The sequence below is a fragment of the Podarcis filfolensis genome, assembly GCF_964270895.1.
Source record: "Podarcis filfolensis genome assembly, chromosome: 9".
Lineage (NCBI taxonomy): Eukaryota > Metazoa > Chordata > Lepidosauria > Squamata > Lacertidae > Podarcis > Podarcis filfolensis.
The window spans coordinates 6,673,800-6,700,131 of record NC_139610.1 but is presented as its reverse complement, the minus strand read 5'-3'; the positions used below and the strand labels follow the sequence as shown (position 1 = coordinate 6,700,131).

The following is a 26,332-nucleotide window of genomic DNA, read 5'->3' as shown; positions in this document are numbered from 1 at the left end:
ACAAGTGACCGGATGAAAAACCAACAGGGAGTTAGGACTAGATGGCGATTGCACTGCCAGCTTTCAGTGGCTCCTTCGGTGTTAGTGGCCCCTGCTTGGCTCGGCTGGCAGGCTTGCCTGGCTATGGTCATTGCACCCAGTAGCCCTCGGCAGCCCTGTCTAGCTACCCTCTTTTGATTCCCACAGAGTGATGCTCGGCCAGAGATGCTGTAGATACATTTAGGGTGGCCAGATCCAGCTGCCTGGTGCTTGCTTGGAAAAAGGTGAAAGTGCCTCCTGCCCTCAAACTCCCTTGCCTCAGCAGTGGGCCCTGCCTAGCGCTGCCACCCTACACTGGGCTAATGGCCTGTTTCGTAATTTTCAAGTACCGTTCATTAAGCGCAAGGAGAAGCCCAGCCTGTGTTCTGCGGAAATGGTGGAGCTGAAGGGAGCCCAGGTTGGCTTGATGGCGTCGCTGCTCACATTGCTTCTCCTGGAAAGAGAAATAAATAAGGTGAAAGGCCCCTACAGATGTGGTTCTCAAAGTGGTCAAATGACTACTAGACCTTGTATAGCTGGTATCACTGGATCAAGTTCATCACTTTTGTTGAATTAATGAAAGTTTTAATTGGCTTTTGAAGAAATGAGCAATAAAAATTCAGAACCGTAACTATTATTGCATTATTATCTTCCTTAGACCAGGGGCGCGGGTGGCGCTGTGGTCTAAACCACTGAGCCTAGGGTTTGCAGATTAGAAGGTCGGCAGTTCGAATCCCCGCAACCGGGTGAGCTCTCTTTGTTCAGTCCCAGCTGCTGCCAACCTAGCAGTTCAAAAGCACGTCAAAGTGCGAGTAGATAAATAGGTACCACTCCAGCAGGAAGGTAAACGGCATTTCCGTGCGCTGCTCTGGTTTCACCAGAAGCGGCTTAGTCATGCTGGCCACATGACCTGGAAAAACTGTCTGTGGACAAACGCCTGCTCCTTCAGCTCATAAAGCGAGATGAGCGCCGCAACCCCAGAGTTGTTCGCGACTGGACTTAACTGTCAGGGGTCCTTTACCTTTTTAAAATCTTCCTTAGTGGGTCGTGCAAAGCATTATTCTGAAAAGTGATTTTCATAGGGTATGGTAGGGGCACTAGGAATGAGTTTATGCAACCAGGGGGGGGGGTAGCCCAAAAATATTTGGGAGCCACTGCCCTGCTGTGCATGTGAACGGCTCCTAGGTGCCTGCCATTGCCGCCATCTCCCCAACTCACCTTGGATAGTGACATTCAATAGGGACTTCAGCTGGGCTGGTTCGCATGACAACTGCATTGGCGCTGGGACTAGGCTTATAGTATAAGCTTATGCTGTAGACCAGGGATTCTGGAGTCATCTGGAGGAGGGAATGCAAGACGACCCATTGAGCCTCATTGTGTACTTTTAGTGCAAGGATAATTTAAGACCACAGGTGGGCAGAAGTACTGCAGGAGCTTCAGGAAAATTGTCTAGATGCTGGTACCATCATTATTAGAATGGCAAAAATGACGGCAACTATTAGAGGCCATTCAAATCAGAATAATTAAAGAGTGGGAGGGAGTAAAGGAATGTATGAAAAAATATGGTTCTGGAACTGGAATATTAATAGATAACGTGTAAAACGTGCAGGGGTGAGCAAGGAAATAAAAGAATCAGCTGAACAATGATTAAATTATAACACCACAACAAGATGGAAGAAGGAAAAAAAAAGATCACACATGGGTGAAGGGGAACGGGGGGTATACGGGAATTTGAAATATTTATAATATAAAAGCTTTAATATAAAATTTCTAACTGTTATATTTGTATACAGCAAAGAGAAGTTTAGAGTAATTAGGTATATTTTAATTTCATTAACTTTGTAATAGGTTTATGTTAGAAAATGAATATGGATGTTGAATTTGTTTGCAATTTTTATTTTTTTGGTTTTGGAATTATTATTTTTTTAAGGAAGATTGTCTAGATGCTTTGCGGTGGATTAGAGAAAGTTTGACTACCCAATGTCCAACAATAGCAACAAATAAAAAGCCTTCCCCCTCCCTAGAAAAAAAACTGGCTTGCTGAAAAACAAACACTTGGGAGAAACCAAGCATTTTGTGTCATTGGCCCAGTCCTGTGAAATGCTCTGCTAATAGCAATTCAGAAGATGTCCTAGTTGGAAAACTTAAACATTTGCTGACAGGCTAATGCAGAAAAATTAAGAACGTTCTGTAAAAGTCAGCTGGTGATTTGTGACTTTGTATCTATCCAACTGTTGTAAATCAATTTGATTTTTAAAAAATGATGTTGCAGTATAAAATATTAAAATAAAAGCAGGAGGGAATTCTTGTGCAAGAGGACTTTTGAGATTGTTTCAGCTACTGTTTACAAACACTTGGACCAAGGATGTGCTTGGAATTCTTGGGAGTCCATTGGGAATGATGTCAGGCCAGAATGCTTCAGACAGATAATGATCCACAGAACCCAATCCAAGTCTCCTAATAGAGCCCTTTTACTGTATCTAGATTTCAGGGATGCAGGTGGCACTGTGGTGTAAACTACTGAGCCTTGGGTTTGCCGATCAGAAGGTCGGCGGTTCGAATCCCCGCGACGGGGTGAGCTCCTGTTGCTCGGTCCCTGCTCCTGCCAACCTAGCAGTTCAAAAGCACGTCAAAGTGCAAGTAGATAAATAGGTACCGCTCCAGCGGGAAGGTAAACGGCGTTTCCGTGCGCTGCTCTGGTTCGCCAGAAGTGGCTTGGTCATGGTGGCCACATGCCCCGGAAGCTGTACGCCGGCTCCCTCATCCAATAAAGCAAGATGAGCGCCGCAACCCCAGAGTCATCCATGACTGGATTTAACGGTCAGGGGTCCCTTTACCTTTAATGTACCTTTATCTAGATTTCAGCTAGAAAGCCTTGTGCAGTTTATATTCTCCCTTTCAAACTGCACAAAGTAAAATAGCTGTTGGCTGAATCCAAAGATTAAAAAAGTGCAAACCTCAGGACTAGCCCTCAGGTGATGCAGAGGGGGAGGAGCAACAAGGAATGGAGGAAGAATTTGATTCAGTTCACATGTGAAGACATCTGAGAGGGCACCATGTTCCTACCCCCAGGTTTAAACTATTCAGGATCTCAGCATTTCACAGAACCTATTGTAGTTTCAAAGAACCCAGGGTAGCCAGTGTCACAATAACCTGATGGGTAAGAATTAGGCCTCTTAACTGGACCCCAGGCAAAGCCATTTAACTATCCTGGAAACAAATGCAGAAACATGCATAGGATAGGTCAACATAGGTAATTAATACAGAGTTACCTGCAGGATGCTGCCACACTGATGGAGCCCAACGTCGAAGATCACTACATCCTTGGCAGCATCATAGGAGGTGTAGTGACAGCCCGAGGAGCCCAGGCTGAGGTCCATTGCCTGGATGAACCTTCCAGTCCCAAACAGGTCCCTGTTCACTGTTACTACCACTTGGGCCTCTCCGCACTGCACAGCCACAGGGGCGAAGTAGGACAACGCTCTCACCTGGGAAGCATCAACCCAAGCCCAGGGAGAGGACTCAGGCCAGGAGGGAGCTGGAGACACAGTCCTGGCAGTTCTCCAAACTGAGTTCCTTGGAGCAAATTGCCAGGGGTCATAAGAAGCAACCCCCCAGCAGAGCAAGACAACAGCCAAGTTTGCCCCAAACCCCATTTTGCTTCTTCAAGAAATCCAGCAACAAACACGACTGTTCTCTGCAAACCTTTATATCCCACCCCCAAAGTCCACTCTCACCTGACTCAGATAATGAGGAACCCAAACACACCTTTTGCTAAATGCAAACTCTGGAGGAAAAAAGGAAGGAACTAAAATTAGTCTCAGGTGCAAGTCAGTGCTTGTTGGGGAAAGCTGTAGCAGACAGCAAATGGAGGTCAACTAGTCCCTGAATTTATTATTATTGCTGTTGTTTATTAAATTTATATAGCACCCTTCATTTGTAGATCTCAGGGTGGTTCACAACATAAAAATACAATATATGCAGAGTAAAAATAAGAACAATACGAAACTAATAGCTCCACCCACCACACACATTTAAAAGGGTTCTGAAACTGAAACCGTTCTGAAACTGCTTTTGAACTGACGTAGTCTGGAGCTGCGATATTAAATTGGGTTGGCTGCTATATCTGCATTAGGGTGATCTGTTGCATGGTAGAATTACCGAATGGTAGGGTTGGAAGGCACCCAAAGGGTCAGCTAGTCCAACCCCCTGCAGTGCAATAGAGCCCCTCTATTTTCAGGGGATTTTAGAAGGGCAACTTGTCTCATGCAAGGCAAAGAAAATCAGCACCTCCTGAAATTCTCTCATGGACAGCCCATAGCTATTACTGCTTGCCAGGAATCAGGAATCACAAAGCAATGGGCAAAGGATCTGGTTGTGCTCTTCAGGTGTTGAGAGACAACATTTAGGCTCCAATCCTGCACACACTTACCTGAGAGTAAGTCCCATTAAACTCAATGAGCTTACTTCTGAGTAGACATATAGGGTTGCCCTGTGGGCCATTTTCTAGGATGGGGTAGGAAAGTTTGGGGACCGGAGGTTGTTGGACTCTAAACTCCCATGAACCCTGCCCAGAGTAGCCAGTGGTCAGGGATGGGGGGAGTTTTAGTTCAGCTACATCTGGGTGGCCACAGGGGCCCCAATCCTGTCCTAGAGGACAAAGATAGCTCTACTCAAAAGGTTTCAGCTGGACTTGCAAATTAAACTCCAGTGCTGAGATGAGTCAACCCCAGAGCATAGCTGTCAACGTTTTCCTTTTTTTAAAGGTAAATTCCCTTATTCTGAATAGGATTCCTCGCAAGAAAAGGGAAAAGTTGACAGCTATGGCCCAGAGGTTGGTGATAATGGCTGAACCTTATCAACTCATGCAGCTGCATGGAACGCTGTTACAGGTTGACTGAGTTAATTTTCCTCCCTTATCTTTATGCTTGGGCCAGATTGAGTATTTCTATTATGGTTCTCTGATTGCATTTTGATTGACAAATAGTTGTCTAGGTACAAACTTGAAGAAAAAAACATAGTTTACTTGTGGATCTTAATTGCAAAATAAAGATGTGCTTTAGTAAAAAAAAAGTAAAAAAAAAATTAGTACTTATTTCATTAACATGGTAGAAGCATAGAATTGTAGAATCTGCTGTTCTGGAGGGTCAGACTTGAGGCAATGGCTTCAAGTCACAAGAAAGGAGATACCGATTAAACATTCGCAAAAATGGTAAGAGCTGTTCAGCAGTGGAACAGACTCCCATGAGAGGTGATGGACTCTCTTTCCTTGGAGGTTTTTAAGCAGAGGTCGGATGGTCAGGGATTCTTCAGGTGCGGTTCCTGCATTGCAGAGGGTTGGACTAGATGACTTCAGGGTCCCTTCCAGTTCTGAGATTCTAGGAGGTTGCTGCCGGCAGCAGATGCCAAGAAGCCGAATTGCAGTTGTTGGAAGTAGAAGCGAATCTTGCTCAGCTTTTGGATTTTCTCCTCCGTGTCCTTTCGGTGGCGATTCAGGAACCTGCACAACTTGCTCAGCCCCCTTTCTGGGTCTTCTTGGTAGATGTGCTGGAGCATGGAAAGGCAGACATTGTGCAGTGCCAAGGTTTTTGCAGAGGGCTCAGAGAGGAGCTTCTGCGACAGGAGGGGTCGCAGGGAGGCGTAGGACCGTATGTTGGAGTAGGCAATGACTGTCCTTCTCTCCATCACAGGGTTAATCTCCAAGACAGTACACAAATCCTTCAGGGCCTTGGCGCAGTCGTCGGCCCGCGTGTCGTTCAGATCGCCCCAGCGATATGTGTCGTCCAGGCTTTTCAGCGTGTAGCTGGGCAACTCTGGGACCTTCTCCTTAATGAGGGGCAAGGCATCGATGAAACCAAAGATGGAGGCTTCGAATCTTTCCTCCTTGTTGATAGCTTGCAGGGCGCCAACCAGGGCTGGGAGATGGTCCACAGACCAGATGTCATACCCCACCAAAATGGGCAGGGAGAGGGAGCAGACGTAGTCAAAGAACCCCTCCAGCCCATCCGCGGAGAATTTGCTTCTTGCGTCTCCGCCAGAGGGAGGCAACAGCGGCCGGATCATGACAGAGCAGCAGTATGCTTCTTCTGCTAGGGCAACCAGGTGCAGGATATCGCCCGCTGAAAGAGCAGTGAGAGGAGGTTAGTCCAGATTGACCACAGAGGCATGCGCATCACAAATACAGTGGTTAGGTTGGCCACAACTAGAGCCAGGGCTTTTTCGGCTGTGGCTCCAATCTGGTGGAACGCTCTGTCACAAGAGACTAGGACCCTGCGGGACTTGACATCTTTCCGCAGGGCCTGCAAGACGGAGCTGTTCTGCCAGGCCTTTGGTCGGGGTTCAGTCTGACTCCCTCTCCCCTTTCATAAGAACTTGCATGAAAGTGGCCTCCCAATTTTTCTCACAGGCCCATATAAGTTCAGCACAAACAGTTGGGCCTGGTGAGCATTTAAGGTCCCCAACCCTAATCTGCGGGTTGCCATCCGATTGGATTTTATTCTGATCCTGATCTGATTTGAGGATGTATTTTAATTGATTGTCTGATTTTATGTTAATGTGTTATACATTTGATGTTAGCCACTCTGAGCCCAGCTTCGGCTGGGGAGGGTGGGATATAAATAAAATTATTATTATTATTATTATTATTATTATTATTATTATTATTATTACCTCGGGTTAAGAACTTAATTCATTCCGGAGGTCCATTCTTAACCTGAAACTGTTCTTAACCTGAGGTACCACTTTGGCTAATGGGGCCTCCCGCTGCCACCGCACTGCCGCCATGCGATTTCTGTTCTCATCCTGGAAGCAAAGTTCTTAACCCGAGGTACTATTTCTGGGTTAGCAGAGTCTGTAAGCATCTGTAACCCGAGGTACCACTGTAAATAAATATTACTCAAGAGCCATCAGGTTTTTTCAGGCAAGAAGCCAGGCCAAATGGGTTGCTGATTTATTTATTATCATTTATTTATTGCATTTATACCCCACCTTTTTTGCTTCATGGTTCTCCCCCCGTCTCATTTAATCCCACACAACAACCCTGTGAGGTAGGTTGGGCTGAGGCAGGGACTGGCTTCATGGCTGAGTTGGGGTTCAGTGGCAAAGCGCCTCCAACTATGGCATGAGAAAGTCAATAGAGAAAAGTCTTTCCCCCTTTCTCATAACACTAGAATTCATGGATAATAATAATAATAATAATAATAATAATAATAATAATAATAATTTATTTGTACCCTGCCCATCTGGCTGGGTTTCCCCAGCCACTCTGGGCAGCTTCCAACAGAACACTAAAATACAATAACCTATTAAACATTAAAAGCTTCCCTAAACAGGGCTGCCTTCAGATGTCTTCTAAAAGTCTGGTAGTTATTTTTCTCTTTGAAGTGGAATGCCGAAAGATTCAGGACAGAGAAACGAAGTCCTCCTTCGTACGGCGGCACAAATTCAAACTGTGGCACTTGCTTCCTCAAGAGGCAGGGATGGCCACCCATTTCAGTGGCTTTTAAAGAGAACTGGACAAATGCACAGAGGGGGAGAGGGCTGCCAATGGCTACTAGCCAGGATGCCTCTGGTGCTGTGGGTTAAACCACAGAGCCTAGGACTTGCCGATCAGAAGGTCGGTAGTTCGAATCCCTGAAGGAAAGCTTCGCTTCTGCATATGATGCTGCGCAAACCGTTCTAAGCTGAAACATTCCTAGAATGTTCAGTTCACATTGAGTTCGTACCTGACTTGTTCTTAATGCATAGTTGACCACATCTACGGATGAGTGCTATATCAATCACTAGTAAAAGTTTAATAAGGAGGTTTTCACGCCTGTCCAATTCTGTGTTCCCTTTCCCACCCTTTAATCTATTGGTGATTAATGCCTATATGCAACCTTTTGCTTTGTACTTGTGTTAACCAATCAGCAATAAGCACATATGTGGCAATGCTGTAATATTCAATAAAAGAGGCTCCTTGAGACTTGCTCAGGAGATGCCTCCCAGATGACACTCGCTACCTGTCTGTCGTTATTTCAACCCAACAAATCCCCGTGACGGGGTGAGCTCCCGTTGCTCGCTTCCAGCTCCTGCCAACCTAGCAGTTCGAAAGCACGTCAAAGTGCAAGTAGATAAATAGGTACCGCTCTGGCGGGAAGGTAAAGGACGTTTCTGTGTGCTGCTCTGGTTTGCCAGAAGCGGCTTAGTCATGCTGGTCACATGACCCGGAAGCTGTACGCTGGCTCCCTCAGCCAGTAAAGAGAGATGAGCGCCGCAACCCCAGAGTCGGCCATGACTGGATCTAATGGTCTGGGGTCCCTTACATTTAGGATGCCTCTGCTCTGTCTCTACTGTTGGAAGCAGTGAAGTTTCTGAATCCCAGTTGCTGGAAAGAGCAGGAGGGGAGAGTTGCTCTTGGGCTCAAATCCTGCTTGCAAGTTTCCCACAGGCATCTAGTTGGCCACTGTGAGAACAGAATGCTGGACTGGATGGGCCACTGGCCTGATTCAGCAGGCTCTTACGTTCTAGGTAGCCATATGCCATTGATAGACTGACCCCCTCCCCCCCTGCTTTAAGGGTATTTTTAGAAGGCAATGCCAGGGTGTGTGTGTGTGAGCACCTGATCTCCTGCCGCTTCCCTACAAACATATTCACTGTGGTTATCCAGTTTGCTCAGAGGCCAATCAGCGGGTGTCATGAATCTGTGCTCCTGCATCTTTTAAGTGCCTTGCAATACCCTTGCTCCTCCCCCCTTAGAAACCACCTGAGTTAGTGACCATCAGCACACCTTGTAGCTAGAAAGACCATAGGTAAGCTCAGATCACCACCATGCATTTAAAGCGCCCTTATACCTCTTTATTAATCCAGAATGTGGCAGCTACAGTAGATTGGTGACTGAGACTGCAATGCACTCTACGTGGGGCTACCTTTGAAGGTGACCTGGAAACTACAACTAATCCAGAATGTGGCAGCTAAACTGGTGACTGGGAGCAGCCGCTGAGACCATATAACACCGGTCCTGAGAGATCTGCATTGGCTCCCAGTATGTTTCCGAGCACAATTCAAAGTGCTGGTGTTGACCTTTAAAGCCCTAAACGGCCTCGGTCCTGTATACCTGAAGGAGCGTCTCCACCCCCATCATCCAGCCCGAACACTGAGGTCCAGCGCTGAGAAGTGAGGTTACAGGGAAGGGGGCAGAGGGCCTTCTCAGTAGTGGCGCCTGCCCTGTGGAACGCCCTCCCAGCAGATGTCAAGGCAATAAACAACTATTTTACCTTTAAAAGACAACTGAAGACAACAGGATTCCCTGTTTAGGGAAGTTTTTAATGTCTGATGCTGTATTGTTTTTAATAATCAGTTGGAAGCCGCCCAGAGTGGCTGGGGAAACCCAGCCAGATGGGCAGGGTATACATAATAAATTATTATTATATTATTATTTATCTATTTTGTAAAATTTACACACTGCTTGATTGGAGGAAACCTCAAAGGGCTTTACAAAAAGACTTTAGCGCTAGCTGCAGTCCCCAAACTATCTTCAAGGGCAGTCCCACGTAAAGAACATCACAGTAATCTAACCACAAGGTGGCCAGGCTATCCCTTTCCACGAAGTTGGGGAAAGGGGCTCCCAATGTCGGAGCACCCCAGACTTTCAAGGGTATGTGCATGACAAACACACCCACCTGCCGGAACAGGCCACCTGCCACAGGACCTGAGTCTTGTCAGGATTCTGCTTGGCCTGACTGAGCCTCCGAGTCAAGGTGGGTTTGTGAAATCATCATGTACTTGTGGATTTCCCCTGTGGCCCCTGGCTAGGCACCACTGGAAAACAGAAGGCTCATCTGATCTGATACCAGCTTGTCCTCTCATTGGAATGTATGTTGGAAGAAGAAAAAGTTGGTAGCATCTTCCCTGCTGGAAGGAGGGTAGCAGGTGATCAGCCCCTTTCCCGATGCCCCTCTAATACGCCAGCCTCTCCCTTCACTCCCAGGTAGGGATGGGAACACATGCCAATTTTGGTTTCTCTCGGTTTCTCTTTTTCCAGTCTTAGGTTTGGTTCTCCACAATTCCACATCAGTTTGTAGTTTTTTAAAAAAGAGAAACTCCTCATGAAAAGCCACCAACATTTTAGTTCAAATCTTTCCTCATCTACACATTTGTGTGCAGTTTTGCCCAATCTGCACATTTCTGCAAACCAGTTTTCCCTAATATAAGACTTTCTTGTAGCGGCTTTTGATACAATTGATCATAATATCCTTCTGGACCGTCTAGAGGAGCACTGGGGGCACTGTTATAAAATGTTTCCGCTCCTTCCTCCTGGGCCGTGTCCAGAAAGTGGTGGTGGGGGATGAGTGTTCAGACCCCGGGCTCTCACTTGTGGGGTGCCTCAGGGTTCCTCTCCCCCATACTTTTTAACATCTACATGAAGCTGCTGGGAGAGATCATGAGGGGGTTTGGGCTGGGTGTACATCAATATGCGGATGATACCCAGCTCTACCTTTCTTTTAAATCGGAACCAGTGAAGGCAGTGAAGATCCTGTGTGAGTGCCTGGAGGCAATTGGAGGATGGATGGCGGATAATGGATTGAGGTTGAATCCTGACAAGACAGAAGTACTATTCTTGGGGGACAGGGGGCGGGCTGGTGTGGAGGATTCCCTGGTCCTGAATGAGGTAACCGTGCCCCTGGAGGACCAAGTGCGCAGCCTGGGAATCATTTTGGACTCACAGCTGTCAATGGAGGCACAGGTCAATTCTGTGTCCAGGGCAGCTGTCTACCAGCTCCATCTGGTATGCAGGCTGAGACCCTAACTGCCCATGGACTGTCTTGCCAGAGTAGTGCATGGTCTAGTTATCTCCTGCTTGGTCTACTGCAATGCACTCTACATGGGGCTACCTTTGAAGGTGACCGGGAAACTACAACTAATCCAGAATGCAGCAGCTAGACTGGTGACTGGGAGCAGCCGCCGAGACCACATAACACCGGTCCTGAAAGACCTACATTGGCTCCCAGTACATTTTCAAGCACAATTCAAAGTGTTGGTGATGACCTTTAAAGCCCTAAACGGCCTCGGTCCTTTTTACCTGAAGAAGCGTCTCCACCCCCATCGTTCTACCCGGACACCAAGGTCCAGCACCAAGGACCTTCTGGCGGTTCCCTCGCTGCAAGAAGTGAGGTTCCAGGGAACCAGACAGAGAGCTTTCTTGGTGGTGGTGCCCGCCCTGTGGAACGCCCTCCCATCAGATGTCAAAGAGATAAACAACTGCCTGACATTTAGAAGACATCTGAAGGCAGCTCTGTTTAGGGAAGTTTTTAATGTGTGACATTTTAATGTATTTTTAATCTTTGTTGGAAGCCGCCCAGAGTGGCTGGGGAGACCCAACCAGATGGGCAGGGTACAAATAATAAATTATATTATATATCCTTTTTAGCAATATATGTGTGTTTTTATGCACGCTTTACCCTGGGATATGCAATTTTGTGCGCGTGACTTGGCTGGATAACTGCACTGCAAAATTCAGACTGTGCAGAAGCACAGACTTTGCAGGATGGCTGGGTTTTGGTTTATGCATTGTTTTGGAAATTGCAAATCAAGTAGATTTGCCTTCAAATGCAAACTGAACTGAATTCCTCCCCCACCCCTTCTTCCCAAAAGATAATTTTGCAGTATCTGATTTCAAAAGTGGCTCTCAGCCCCTTACGTAGAAGCTTCAGGTCGAAGAACACCATGGTCCCTTGCCCCAACTGAAACTCCTGCCTCAGGCGTTCTTCCTGGCTATTCTGTGATCTGTTCCTGATGTCCTGTAGCAAGCTAGATTCCTGGCGAGAAGACAGACAAGTGGGGGGGGACACTTCAGAGGTTATGGGCCACTGACTCACCTCCCTCCCCCAGCCACAACCACTGCACTGCTGCCTTGGGGAGGGGAGGGTTCCCCGACCCAGAAAAAAGAGCACTGTGACAACTTAAAAGACTAACAAGATTTTATTCGCAGAATCACAGAACTGTCGAGAAGGAAGATACCCCCAAGCAGGGCCAGATCTAGGTCTGATGAGGCCCTAAGCTACTGGGGTCCTTTATAGGTCCAGCTGTCCTTTGTCAACAACAAATTGCTGCTGTTTTTTGTGTTGAAAATATTCTATATGGTAATTTATGGACCTAATAGGTATCTAAAGCCATTTGCACATAACAAAATATGTATTTTATCAAAGCAATTGTTGAACTGAAATACAATTAAGAAGCATATTAACAGTGAAATACAATTAAGAAGTATATTTTGGGGGGCCCCAAGAGAGTGGGGCCCTAAGCTATAGCTCGTTTAGCTTGTCCATAAATCTGGCCCTGCCCCCAAAGGTCATCTGGTCCAAACCCCTAGGAATTGCAGTGAAAATGTCACGAGTAAGATTTTTGTACTCAAACATCACCTTTCGGCTGATTCACAAAGTGGACCATTAAGGTGATTCCTCATCATTCTGGGGAAAAGTGACAAATGGGATGCCACAGGGTTCTGTCCTGGCCCCATTGTTGTTAAACATCTTTCTAAATGACTTGGATGAAGGAAATGAGGGGATGCTCATCAAACTTGCAGGTGACAGCAACCTGGGAAGGGTAGCCAATGCCGCAGAAGACAGACTCTGGATTCAAAAGGGCCTTCACAGACTGGAGACCTGGACTTAAACTTACAAAATGAATTTTGCACTTAGGCAGGAGGAACCAGACGCACAAATATATGATGGGGGACACCTGGCTTACTAGCAGTACATGTGAAAAGGATCCAGGGGTCTTAGGAGACCACAAGCTTTGCATGAATGAACAGTGTGATGCAGCAGCAAAAATGGGGAATACTATTGTAGGCTAGTGCCCAGATCAAGGCAAGGAACAGTTCCACTCTATTCTGCCTTGGTCAGACCCCACCCAGAATACTGTGTCCAATTCTGGTCACCACAATTTAAGAAGGATGTTGTCAAGCTGGAAGGTGTGCAGAGGAGGGCCACCAAGATGATTGAGGGTCTATAAACCAAGCCTTATGAGGAGTGGTTGAAGGAACGGGGTATGTTTACCCTGGAAAAGATGAGACTGAAAGGAGATATGATAGCCATCTTCAAATATTTCAAGGCCTGTCACATGGAGGATAGAACAAGCTTGTTTTCTCCTGCTCCGGAGGGTAGGACTCAAACCAGGGCCGGATTTAGGTTTGACAAGGCCCTAAGCTACTGAAGATAATGGCGCCCTTTATATGTCCAGCTGTCCTTTGTCAACAACAAATTGTTGCTGGTTTTTCCTGTGTTGAATATATGCTATATGGTAATTTATGGACCTAATAGGTTTCTAAAGCCATTTGCACACAACAAAATATGTATTTTATCCAAGTAATTGTTGAACTGAAATACAATTAAGTAGAAGTATATTAATAGTGAAATACAATTAAGAAGAAGTATATTTTTGAGGGGGCGAGAGAGTAAGCTATAGCTTGTTTAGCTTATACGTAAATCCGGCACTGACTCAAACCCATGGCTTCAAGTTACAAGAAGGGATATTCTGGTTAAACATCAGGAAGAACTTTCTGACAGTGAGAGCTGTTTTGACAGTGGAACAATTTCCCTCAGGAGGTGGTGGACTCTCCTTCCTTGGAGGTTTTCAAGCAGAGGTTGGTTGGCCATCTGCCATGGATACTTTAGCTGAGATTCCTGCATTGCAGGGGGCTGGACTAGATGACCCTTGGGGTCCCTTCCAACTCTGCAATTCTACGAACATCGAAGGTTTGCTTCGCTGCGCCTATGTCACAATCAGGTGCAAGAAAAGGATTGCTCTTTTATTATTCTGTGTAGCTGAAAAGGGCCACCAACGTGCTGTGAGACCACGGCCTTCACAAGGGACTCCGTTGTCCAGGGGGCAGTGAGGAGGGCACCAGGCGACAGCGTGGCAGCACCTGGGTCTCTGCACTCACCACAGATTCGTCGTCGGTGATTTCGTCTCCCGAGGAAATGCTCACAGGAGCATCACCTGCAAGAGAAAAGCCGGACATCTAATGAGGGCTAGCCTTCTGCGCTGGCCTTTCCCACTGCCAAGTTGCTCTTAGTATCAGAAAGCACTTTCTAACGTTAAGTTACAATATACAGTGGTACCTCGGGTTACAGACGCTTCAGGTTACAGATGCTTCAGGTTACATATACCTTTGCTTCAGGATGAGAACAGAAATCACACAGCGGCGGCAGCAGGAGGCCCCATTAGCTAAAGTGGTACCTCAGGTTAAGAACAGTTTCAGGTTAAGAACGGACCTCCAGAACAAATTAAATTCTTAACCTGAGGTACCACTGTACACACAAACAAACACATTATTATTTTTGGACGATGCACAATTCTCTCACAGCTGGCTCCAGTTTAAATAAGGCATTCCTGTCTTTCTTTCAACCAGGTAATGCTTCTTCCGAGATTTGTGTAGGTACCTGTATTAAAAATATATACAGTGGTACCTTGGGTTAAGAACTTAATTCGTTCCAGAGGTCCGTTCTTAACCTGAAACTGTTCTTAACCTGAGGTACCACTTTAGCTAATGGGGCCTCCCGCTGCCGCCGCACAATTTCTGTTCTCATCCTGAAGCAAAGTTCTTAACCCTAGGTACTATTTCTGGGTTAGCAGAGTCTGTAACCTGAAGCGTATATAACCTGAGGTACCACTGTATTTTTGAAAACCTGATTGATTGTGGGTGCTTTTTAATCAATAGAGAAGGTTTCAATGCACTACATGACCTGACTGATTAAACTAGGGGTAGGGAGATCGCACCCCTCCAGAGGCTGTTAGATTTCAATGGTTAGGGATGTGGGTGGGAGTTGTAGTTCAGTGACATTTGCAGGGCACCAGGTACCTCACACTTGGTGGCCAAGTGGTTCAGGCGATGGATTAGAAATCCACTGGGATCTCGCCCCACGGGTTCAAATCCTGCTGACGACGTACCGATGTTACTATTTGAGAGCTAGCGTAGTGTAGTGGTTGGTCAGACGATGACCGGGGAGAGACCAGGGTTCAAGTCCCCACTCAGCCATGAAGCTCACTGGGTAACTTGTGGCCAGTCCCTGCCCTTCAGCCTAAGAATGGTGAGGTGGGGAGCTCCTTGGCGAAAAAGGTGGGATATGAATGCCACAGATAAATAAAAATACCTGGATGAAACAATTCAGCCTTCTTTAGGCTGTCTATTTCACAATGAGAAGCTCACTTCTCGTGATGAGAAGCCATTAGTATCCTGCCCCCCTCAAAAAAGATATCAAAAATGTGTGACTGGGTCTTAAGAATCCCTGAGTGAAACAGCAGCTTCTGTCTGTACCTGACTCAGACAGCTCTGGGTCAGACTTGGGGGGCCACTTGGAGCTGTCCATGCCCTCTCCTGCCTTGTCCCTGCTCCCTGTGGAAGGGGAGCATCCTGGAGATTGAGAACTGGTCCAAGTTTGTTCCAGCCTCCTGTTGCTAGGCAGCTGCCTGGATCTGGCACCATCATCATCATGTTCCATTTTCACCACTTTTGTAGGGGTCTGTACAGCCCTTTCCAGGTAGGCATAGTTCCTCTTTGCTGGCGACTTCGGGAGGTGGCCCTAGGAGACAAGAGCACGGAATAGGATGATATGGCCATTAATTAATTAATTACTTTGTGCAGCAAAAGCCACTACAAAGTGAGATACAAAACAAACCACATACACACAAAAATATTACGCAGTTAAAATAATCGTTAAAGTTAGGCATTCCATCTAATAAAAATTTGCTCTTCTGAAGAATTCAACTTAGGCTCACAAATATTTCTCATTGAAAATGCCACTCTAAAGACAGTGCAGACCATCTTGTCAGAAATGTTAAGGGGACCTGTCCCTTAATAAAAAGTGAACCAAGTTCCCTCTTGATCTTTCAGCTGAGAGGTTTTAATCTTTGAACACGGTTGCATTTACTACTACTAATAATACTACTACTTTGGGCTCTTTGCATTTTTGTGGGGGGAAAAAATGAATGATTCTGAGACATTTGAATTTAAAAGAAATATTGTTTAACAGAAAGTGGAGCAGATGGATGCTATCATGGAGTGCATATATTAAATAACTTTTTTTATGTAACTGGCAGATGGAAAATCGGAAATCTGTTTTATTTTTATTTGTTTCTTTTTCTTTTCTCCCCCCCTTCCTTTCTTCTTCCTGCTTCTTTCTTTTTATCCCCCCCCCTTCTCTTCTTCATTTTCTGTTCTTATATCTTTCGAGTCCTTTGTCTGGGATCTTTATTAGGCTCCAGGGACTGCATGCCATGGAAAATAGTTGATGGAGGACGCTGGATGAGAAACTGGGAAGTGCTGGTCTCCCACGGTGAGAGAATTACTTTTAAGAGAGGGCTCCGTATTCTATTTTTACTTTGGGTAGCTGTTTCTGTTTTTTATTTACATTCGTTTTCTATACCTTACTGTATCACAACAAAACTTTAATAAAAATCTTAACTGATTTTAACAAAATCAGGTATTGGACACAGGATAATAAATCAGTACAGAATATGGTTGAGAAGTATTGGAAGTAGGCGAAGTAGAGATGAGCCCTCTGATTCTTCCACATCACATAGTGTTGCCATAAAATCCAGACGCAAAAGTTATGGAGCTTTTGGGGGGGGGCGGGGGGGTTTGCCTGAAGCTGTTGAGCTTTAAAGCTAATTTAAAGAAAGTTGCCCAAACCAACACTGCCGACATGGGTTGCCATCCGACTGGCATTTTTGCAATTTCCACCCGGAAACTGCTTCCAACTGCAGTATTATGCGTATGTCCAGGGACGTGGGTGGCGCTGTGGTCTAAACCACAGAGCCTAGGGCTTGCTGATCAGAAGGTCGGCGGTTCGAATCCCCGTGAGCTCCCATTGTTCAGTCCCAGCTCCTGGCCCACTTAATAGTTTGAAAGCACGTCAAGTGCAAGTAGATAAATAGGTACCGCTGCGGCGGGAAGGTAAACGGCGTTTCCGTGCGCTGCTCTGGTTCGCCAGAAGCGGCTTAGTCATGCTGGCCACATGACCCGGAAGCTGTCTGCGGACAAACACCGGCTCCCTCAGCCTATAGCGCAAGATGAGCGCACAACCCCAGAGTCATCTGCGACTGGACCTAACGGTAAGAGGTACCTTTACCTTTACCTTTACCAGGAAATTCCAGACGTATGGCAACCCTAGCATTACCCCACATTTTTACTGTTCCAATCTCTCCCCCCCCCCTCTCTCTCTCTCACACACACACACCTAGAAGGAAGTCCCCTTCCCACATTCGTCACAACCAGAGAATGCAGGACAGTGGGAGGGGAACAGAGGGAAGGGAATTGTGTTTCCTGACTTACCAGATTACTGGTGCTTGCGTTGCTGCTGCTGCTGCTGCTGGGGCCATCTGGGTCGCTGGTGTTTGTCTTTCTGGCCATCGCATTAAGGCGATGGTGGGGAGGCTGTTTTTCAGACCCTCCCTGCGGATGGGTAATGCAAACAGTTTTATGAGTGTTTTAATAGAGAAAAATCCCCCTATTATCACATGAATACTCTGGAGTTAGCCATTTGTGGTAGTGTTTATAATAAAACAGTAGCAAGGTAGCAAGGCTCCACTCCCTCCCTCCCCAGAGGTCCAAAATGTGAGGAGTCACTTCCAACGTGTGTATCTAATTGTGTTCTGAACACTCTGTGAAGGTTTCCACAGTGAGGCACAAAATCTTAGTTCAAGACACACACTGTTTACAGAGGATTTTACGCAGCCCAATTTGATGGCAGGCGAAGACTTTCTTGTTCTAACAGGCTTTTGGGAACTGCCTGTTTTTAAGGAAAGGACTAGTGCTGGGGTGTTTTTATTGCAAAGATCAGTATATCTTAATAGACACACACACACACACACATGCTTAAATGTTTTTAAGGATGTTCCCCTCCCCAGTTTTTAGCTGTTTCTGTTTTATCTGTGAGCTGCCTTTGACTAGATGACTGAAAATACTCGGAGTCGAGAGTGGATTTCATGCTCTTTATTCAGCTCATAGTGGTGAGGAGGAATGGAAACTCCCCCAGGATGTCTGCTTTATATACATTATTTACACAATGGGGTCCACGTGATTGGCTAATTCCGGGATTCACCTGTAGGCCAATCAGGTTGCGGATTCACTTCCACCTAGAGCTGGATTGGGTGGCTCCTGTGGACCAATCAGACTGCTGCATTCTGAATCCTATTGTTCTAGGACCAATCAGACTGCTGCATTTTGGATCCTATTATTCTAGGACCAATCAGACTGCTGCATTTTGGATCCTATTATTCCAGGACCAATCAGACTGCTGCATTTTCGATCCTATTATTCTAGGACCAAACGGACTGCTGCATTTTGGATCCTATTCAACTCAGTCATGACAATGACCCTCAGGGGCTCTTCCAACTCTAGAATTCTAATTCTATGAGCATATTTTCCTAGCCACTCAGCCCCTGCTAGGATTTCACTTCCGCTCAAGGATTCAAAAGCAAGTTGCCCTGCCTAACTAACCCCATTCGCTATCCAGTGGTTAAACTGTCAGCTTCTCCCTTAAACTCTCTCTTTTCTCTCCTGCGTGGCATCTCTGAAAAGATCCCTCATATATGCAGCTGGAGTTTGTCAATGTGGAGACGACAGTTCAAGATGAACACCAGAGATGGAGGAACCTTCAGCCCTCCAGAATTTGTAGGGCCACAACTCCCATCGTCCTTAGCCATTGGCCATACCGCCTGGGACTGATGGGAACTGGAGTCCAGTAGCGTCTGGAGGCGCAGTTACCGGTATTCCCCAGTCCCAATGTATGCAAAAGCAGCTCTCACCTGGTTGGGTGCAGTTTCCGATCCACCTGGGACAGCTTCTAAAAAAAGAGTGAGGCATTATTAATTAGAAAATGGAGCAAATTGGTCTGTTCCTATTCAGAGACAGAATCACCAAGTATTTCAATTCTGCAGCCATTACTGGCATATCTCTGTTAGTTTTCCATCTTCCTATTCAGTGCACAAAACTTTAAGGAATGTGTTTCACTTTGAAACTTTACTATTCTATAAAACTGACCATCCTTGCACCATAAAGCATTTATGAAAAGACCTTTTTAACTTTTGCCTGTCAGTCATCCTTATTGTTCTATATAATCATAAATCCTACGGACTCCCACTTCTTAGGACCGTCTCCATTTTGCAACAGCGCAAACTGTAAGAGGCAGCTTGCTTCTGAGCACCAGTAGCTGGGCACTGCGGTTGAGGGGAGGGCTACTCTTGCGCCCGGGTACTGCTCTGGGGGCTTCCTGCAAGGAGCAGCCAGTTGGCTGACGGTGAGAACGAGATGGCTCTCTGGCCTGGGCCAGCAGTCTTTTCTTATGACTTTGCATAGTAGACCTGGGAGCATCCAGCTTTTGTCAAATTGTGGGCAGGGATGAAGTATCAGCAAAACATTGCATTCGCAATGCAATGCAGTAAGATTAGGTGACAAATTATATACCGAGTCGAACCACTGGTCTGTGCAGCTGTGTGTTGTCTGCTTTTGCTGGCAGTGTCAAGATGCCAGGATTTCAACCAGGGCCAGTGGTGCAGTTAGGGAAATTTTAGACTATAATAATAATTTATTATTTATACCCCGCCCATCTGGCTGGGTTTCCCCAGCCACTCTGGGCGACTTCCAACCGAATATTAAAAACAATACAGCATCAGATATTAAAAACTTCCCTAAACAGGGCCGCCTTCAGTTGTCTTTTAAAAGTAAAATAGTTGTTTATTGCCTTGACATCTGCTGGGAGGGCGTTCCACAGGGCAGGTGCCACTACACAGAAGGCCCTCTGCCTGGTTCCCTGTAACCTCACTTCTTGCAGTGAGGGAACCGCCAGAAGGCCCTTGGCGCTGGACCTCAGTGTCCAGGCTGGATGATGGGGGTGGAGACGCTCCTTCAGGTATACAGGACCGAGGCAGTTTAGGGCTTTAAAGGTCAGCACCAACACTTTGAATTGTGCTTGGAAACGTACTAGGAGCCAATATAAGTCTTTCAGGACTGGTGTTATATGGTCTTGGCAGCCACTCCCAGTCAACAGTCTAGCTGCTGCATTCTGAATTAATTGCAGTTTCTGAGTCACCTTCAAAGGTAGCCCCACGTAGAGCGCATTGCAGTAGTCCAAGCAGGAGATAACTAGAGCATGCACCTCTCCATTAAGTCCACACTTTGGCCTTAATTATCTTATGAGCGGCACTTTTGAGATGGGCCGTGTGCATTCCTTCACCTCTGGTTCTGGGGGCCCCTCCTGCTCATTCGGTTGATGGGGTCTCTAGACTTCCACCCTGAAGCCTACCAGCTAAACAACTCTCCTTTACTCAATGATGGCCACATACAAAAAGTATGACCTGTTACAATCTGTGCAAATCTGTCACAAAAAAAGTGGGCAGCAGCTGCACAGATCTTTTTGTTCTGCCTATCTGGAGATGAGCTGCATAAAGTATTCAATCTAGATACTCTGAAAGCTGAAATCTCTCTGCACATGAGCTATGACAGCCAGTATGTTGAGAGCTTCTGACTGGCGGGTGTGTAAGAGGAAAGACCAACAAGGTGGCTCTGATTATTTCTTTGCTCTGGCAATGAACCAATGTAGAAGTCTTGCCCTGGTGCCACCACAGAGCAGGAGGTCTGCCACTGGGCTCACTTCCTCTCCTACCCAGTCATACCAGGCAGTCATTTCTCTTCAAGACTCTCACCTCTGGCCTTTGTCACTCTTTCATACAGAGCCTGGAGCTGGGTCTTGACCTCTGCAAAGTCCCTCACTTGGACCTGGAGATTGGCAACTGGTGGCTGGTTATCTCTGAGCTTCTCCAGTGAACTTTTGATGTAGGGTTGCATCTCCAAGACCACCTGGTCAGAGGCATATTGCTGCATTTTCTCCACCAGCTGCTCGCTGGATGCCATCCTCTTGACCAGGCCTTCCACGTCCTTGAGCCTTCTCTCTACATCCTTGACTTGTTGCTGGTGCTGGTCCTCCACTTCTGCTAGGAACTTGGCCTCCTTTTCTTGCAGCACCTTCACCATCTTGCCAATCTGTTGCTGGATCAGCTCCCTCGTCTCGTTCCTCGTCTTCTCCATGCTTGCCACCAGCTCCTGGAGGCTGCGGTAGGTTTCACTGTGGTTGCTTTTCTTGAGCTCTCTTTGCATGCTCTGCAGCTCATTTTGCATGCGCTTGATTTCGTCCAGTATTTCGCAGTGCTGGCTCTGGTGTTTGCTGTCCAGCGTAGCGCAAAGCACACACATGGGCCGCTTACACTCACTGCAATAGACTCTGTAAATCAAACGCCATTGGCTTTGTTATTGGGACTGCTGCTCATAGTTATTATTATTATTAATAGTTTTTTCATTATGATTATTTAAATTCTAGTAACACCGAAAATTAGTTCTTTTTAAAAAGATAAAGCTAAAGGTAAAGGGACCCCTGACCAATAGGTCCAGTCGTGACTGACTCTGGGGTTGCGGTGCTCATCTCCTTTTATTGGCTGAGGGAGCCGGCGTACAGCTTCCGGGTCATGTGGCCAGCATGACTAAGCCACTTCTGGCGAACCAGAGCAGCGCACGGAAACGCCGTTTACCTTCCCGCCGGAGCAGCACCTATTTATCTACTTGCACTTTGACGTGATTTCGAACTGCTAGTTGGCAGGAGCTGGGACCAAACAACAGGAGCTCACCCCGTCGCAGGGATTTGAACTGCCGATCTTCTGATCGGCAAGTCCTAGGCTCTGTGGTTTAACCCATAGTGCCACCTGCGTCCTTTTTAAAAAGATAAGTTGTCACAATTGCCAATATCGAAGCACTGAGTTGATCATAAAACATGCAGAGAGGGAAAGAATGTTTACTGAACCCGGACACTCACATAGACCTGCGGTACTGGCTCATTTTGATTGTATGTAATCTGTTCTGGGAGTATTTCTGGCTCAACCACAGGGCACAAATGCTCTAAATAAATACATGTAACCTGATGCTTCTAAGCTGCTGTGTTTGTATATAAATTAAAATTAGACCAGACAGTCAAAAAGGAAACCTCATCCCATCTGAATCCAGGAAGTTGGATTCCGTTGGAGGCAGCCCACTGGATCAGGCCAATGGCCCATCTAGTCCAGCATCCTATTCTCACAGTGGCCAACCAGACACCCATGGTAGGAAACCCACAAGCATTCAGGCAGAGGATGGGACAGTGGGCTCAACCCTGGCACTCAAAATAAGATCTCAGCAGAGCCGTCTTTCCTATTGGGCTTAGTGGTGCATCGTGCCAGGGCGCCGGCCTTTCAGGGGCGCCCCAGTGAGTGGGGGAGCTGCGCGGCTTTGCCGGCGACCTCCCCTTTCCCTGCACGCCCACCAGCTGTGCCCCGTCAACCATATGGCTGGTGGGCATGCAGCTTCCTTCCCAAGCCTTCGCGGGAGGAGAGTGATCCCTGCAGAGGCTTGGGAAAAGGTCAACATCCCTGGAAATGGGGTGGGGGGGTGGGCGCTGAAGGGATCTTGGCACCACAGCGCAGGATATGCTTAAGACGGCCCTGGATCTCAGACCGAGAACGAAGCGCTGACGGACCACCTACCTTGCAGCATCGTTATTGTGGGTTTCTTTGGGACAGTTCATGACACTTTGCTTTCTGGTCTCTGCAAGGAACTTTGCGCTCGACATGCCCTGGAGATTCTTCAGTGTTTTGACTTCATGGAGGCTGTTCTTCTTGACTCTCTCGTGGTTTGTGAAACACACGCCGTCGCAAAAGTGCCAGTCACATTCGGAACACCAGAACACCGCCTCTCTCTCAGAGCTACAGCTGCAGGCCAAATCTTGGCCTTGGCTGATCTTCTGGAAGATGCTCAGCTGGGACTGAAGGTTTGCAAAGAGCATGTTGCGCTTCAGTTCAGGCGGAGAGTACGGGGATCTGCATATGGCACAGTGACCACTGGGCTGGTTTTCTTCAAGGCACTGGGCGCACAGGTTGTGAAGGCATGGCAGGAGTTTGGGGCTCTGAACTTCCCCGTGGCAACTCTCACACAAGAGGAACTGTAATTCACCCATCTCCTGTTGTGGAAAAACAAGGATAAGGGGCAATAGTTTGGAAGATGTCCATTAAGCTTCAAGTAGGGATAGGAAAATGGGTGAGGTGGGGTGGGAATCATCAGCATTTTGCTGCAAATTCCTCCCAGCTTACACATTTCTGCATGACCTTTTTCCGTAACTGCACATTTTGGAAAGCAAAGGTGAATCTACATTGTCTATCAGAGATCCCACAAGCCCCACTTTGCAGCTGAATCTCCTGGCCCAGAACCGGCTTTTGTTGAAGCAGCCCAGGAGTTTAGGGGGCTGCTGCTCTGGTCCCAGCTCTTGGAACTTCAGCGCTCAAGTGTTCCAAGGTTTTGCATCCTGTTGAGCCAGAGGACACGGCTACCTACTACTTTGGAGAAGGCGAGCCTCTCCTGACACTTGGCCTCTCAGCTGCCATGGTTGCCAAATGCACAACCGGCTCAAGCACAGATCAAGTTACAAGGTACACAAGCCAGCAGTTGTATCAGAGCACTAAGGCACATGGCTGGGCATAAGATAAGATGCTGTCCCAACACCTTATATGCCCCCTGAGCTCTCCTTTTTACAGTTTCGGGTTGAGGCAGGGCATGAATTATTATTTATAATGGAAACTATGTACTTAGCATTGCGTAACACAATTGCAAGAAGGCAGAATGAGTTAATAATTACTCATTTCCTGATAACTTTCAGCTTCCTGCTGAGTTAAGAAAAGGACCAAACCTAAATGAAGGTATTCTTGCAAGGACACACAAGAATGTGGATTCGGCCCATGGTTCATCTAACTCAGCATCCTCTTCTCTCTCTTTTTTAAAAAAAAGATATTTATTAAGATTTTCCATTTTATACAAACCAAAAAGAAAAAGAAAAAAGAGAAAAAAAATTAAAAAGAAAAAATATTAAAAACACACAAATTTCATATCATATTTTCTAATAACATATTTCCTTGACCTCCTCATACCTCCCCTTCTTGTATTCCAGTTCAAATTGTTCATCCAGCAAATCCTTAACTCATAGCATTACAGCTATAAACCTTATTTTCAATCCATCTTCTTAAATTATTGTAACTTATACTTTTACTTATGTACAAAAAAACCTATTTTTTCATATTCTTTTGTATCATTACAGCTAATAACCCCTTAATTTCAATCCAACATCACTCAGTGTTCCTTAATGTTACAATATTTTTGCAAATAGTCTTTGAATTTCTTCCATTCTTCTTCTGCCGATTCTTCTCCCTGGTCACGGATTCAGCATCCTCTTCTCAGGGTGGAAGACAAGATGCCTTTGCGAAACCCACAAGTAGGACATGAGCACAACTCCCCTGTGACTGGTATGCAAAGTATTACTGCCTCCAACAGCGGACATGAAAAATGCCTTTTCCCAAAACACTTTTAAATGGGGGGAAATCCCTTTCTTGGGTAGGACAGAGTATTTGCTGGTTCCACTCTGGTGACTGTGATATCGATTCTGTTCAGAGCCTCTTAGGGACTCTGCCCCCTCTTCACTCCCACCAAGCCCTGTATTACAGATGGAAGCCAATTTCATTTCCCTCAGTTTCTCATTCCCCCCCATCTTAAATCCAGTTCTCCACATTTTGCAGGAATTTGTGGGTTGTTGTTTTTTAAAAATTGTCATGAAAATTCACCAGCACTTTAATGCAGTTTTCTCAGAATAAACACATCTTTAGATGCAGTCATGGCTAATGCACACATTTTTGCAAGCAATTCCTCCCAGCATAATGCATGCTTGCGTTTCATTTTCACTGGTAAAATATGCATTTCTGTAAACATTGCAAAAGTTGGACAACTGGAAATTTTAGAGGATGGCTTTGTTTTGGTTTGAATATTGTCCAGAAAACATTAACTTGGTAGATTCAGCTGTAAACATCATCATCATCATCATCAACAACAACAACTTATTATTTATACCCCGTCCATCTGGCTGGGTTTCCTTACTGAACCGAGTTTCTCCCCCCTGCCCTGCCGTTAATTCTGTATATCTTTTTTTGGCCACCTCCTTCGCTTTCACCCTCCCCTCCTCTACTTTTAACACACACACAAGTTCCTATGTTAGAGCTTATCACTTGCAGGACCAGTGCCAGGGCTGGGGGGGGGATCGGGGTCTCCTGCTGCCCACCCCCTTGCCTGTGCGCACTAAAATCCTTGAGCGTCTCCTGGCCCTGCAGCTTCCCCCCTCCTCCTCCTCCCCCCCCCCCGCTCCCTTTTCCCACCTTGGAAAAGAAGGCAAGGGGATGGAGAGGGAGGAACAGCTCCCTCTGGGCTGCAGTAGCTTAAAAAGGAGGAGAGGACCCCCTAAAAGCTGGACCCCCTAAAAAACTGATCGCTTGTCACGGCACGGAAGTGGAGCAAATCTGGAAAGAGCTTCCGAAGGATGCCTTGGCTGTAAATGCCCCCGAGAGTTTCCTTGTTCCCTGAAACCCAGGACAAGTCCAGGGTCTTACCTGGCTCTCGGAGAGGGATGCTGAGGTCCCCTGAGCCATGCTTGTCTGCCCACGAAGCTCTTTCCTCTTCCAGAGGAGCTCTTAACCGAGAAGGGAGGCTGCCCAGATACTTCTGCGTTTTAGGTTTCGTTTTCTTAGAAACGGAAAGTCTTCTTGATTGTTGTGTGCGCCCGTGGGCGTAGCCAGGATTTATGTTGGGGCATAACTGTCAACTTTCAAATTTGTTTGTTTTTAAAAAAAGATATTTATTGAAGTTTTACAAAAACATAAATTTAAAAAGGTCATATAAAAAGAAAGAAATACAGAAGAAACATAGAAAAATACATGAAAAAGAAAAAAGAAGAATAAAAACAAATCCATTTTTTGTAACCCTAACTCATTATCTTATTTCCTTGGCCTCCTCACACCTCCCCTTTTTGTATTCCCATTTAAGTAATCAAATCAGCAAATCCTTACCCTCTTTCGTTTAACTCTGTATCTTAACATGTTTTAACTCTATATTTTCATCCATTATCGATTCAATTTTGCATACTCTTGTTAACTTTGTTGCTAATGCCACTTATTTTCAATCCAACATCATTTTAACATTCATTAATTTTACAGTATTTCTGAAGATAGTCTTTAAATTTCTTCCAGTCTTCTTCCACCAACTCTTCTCCCAGGTCTCGGATTCTGCCAGTCATTTCCGTCAACTTTCATATTTGAAAATAAGGGATCAGCAGCCTCGAAAATAAGGGATCAGCAAGGAATTTCCCACAAAAAAGGGAAGGTTGGCAGCTAGGTGTTGGTGGCGGGTGAGTATTTATTGTTTGGTAGGACCAGAACGGAGCTC

The 26,332-nt window shown here is 46.2% G+C and overlaps 2 protein-coding genes across 5 annotated transcripts in view; both read right to left on the bottom strand.

Annotated features, from left to right (window-relative positions):
• Positions 1-26,332, bottom strand: part of LOC310770178 (zona pellucida sperm-binding protein 3-like) — a 141,737-nt gene that overhangs the window by 7,920 nt on the left and 107,485 nt on the right. Inside the window, exons 2-4 of one of the 2 annotated variants that reach the window (XM_083630637.1) lie at positions 3,291-4,687; positions 1,237-1,355; positions 369-472 (exon numbers count right to left, since the gene is read on the bottom strand). In XM_083630637.1, the coding sequence (XP_083486763.1) occupies positions 369-472; positions 1,237-1,355; positions 3,291-3,674 (607 nt within the window). In that variant the 5' untranslated portion in view covers positions 3,675-4,687. Of the gene's footprint in view, positions 1-368; positions 473-1,236; positions 1,356-3,290; positions 4,879-26,332 lie in introns of those variants that run through there. The other variant, XM_083630638.1, reaches the window with a different exon arrangement.
• On the bottom strand, positions 5,022-25,708 carry LOC310770074 (protein PML-like). 3 transcript variants are annotated; one of them, XM_083630287.1, is made up of 9 exons: positions 25,501-25,708; positions 22,564-23,036; positions 20,701-21,275; positions 18,805-18,839; positions 17,330-17,449; positions 15,314-15,578; positions 13,940-13,995; positions 11,696-11,813; positions 5,022-6,137 (listed from the first exon to the last, which is right to left on the bottom strand). In XM_083630287.1, the coding sequence occupies exons 1-9, from the start codon at positions 25,537-25,539 to the stop codon at positions 5,371-5,373; spliced, it is 2,448 nt and encodes an 815-aa protein (XP_083486413.1). In that variant the 5' UTR covers positions 25,540-25,708; the 3' UTR covers positions 5,022-5,370. The 3 variants fall into 3 exon arrangements, with proteins under 3 accessions (XP_083486413.1, XP_083486412.1, XP_083486414.1); XM_083630286.1 differs by having other exon boundaries at positions 18,805-18,842; positions 25,501-25,706; XM_083630288.1 differs by lacking the exon at positions 17,330-17,449 and having other exon boundaries at positions 18,805-18,842; positions 25,501-25,707.

Coding starts and splice junctions, on each gene's coding strand:
- LOC310770074 (XM_083630286.1), bottom strand. CDS start 25,539: ATGGCTCAGGGGACCTCAGCATCCCTCTCCGAGAGCCAG. Junction 15,579..17,329: donor ACGCAAGCACCAGTAATCTG/GTAAGTCAGGAA, acceptor CTTGTCTCCTAG/GGCCACCTCCCGAAGTCGCC. Junction 6,138..11,695: donor CTTCGACCTGAAGCTTCTAC/GTAAGGGGCTGA, acceptor CTGCTCTTTCAG/CGGGCGATATCCTGCACCTG.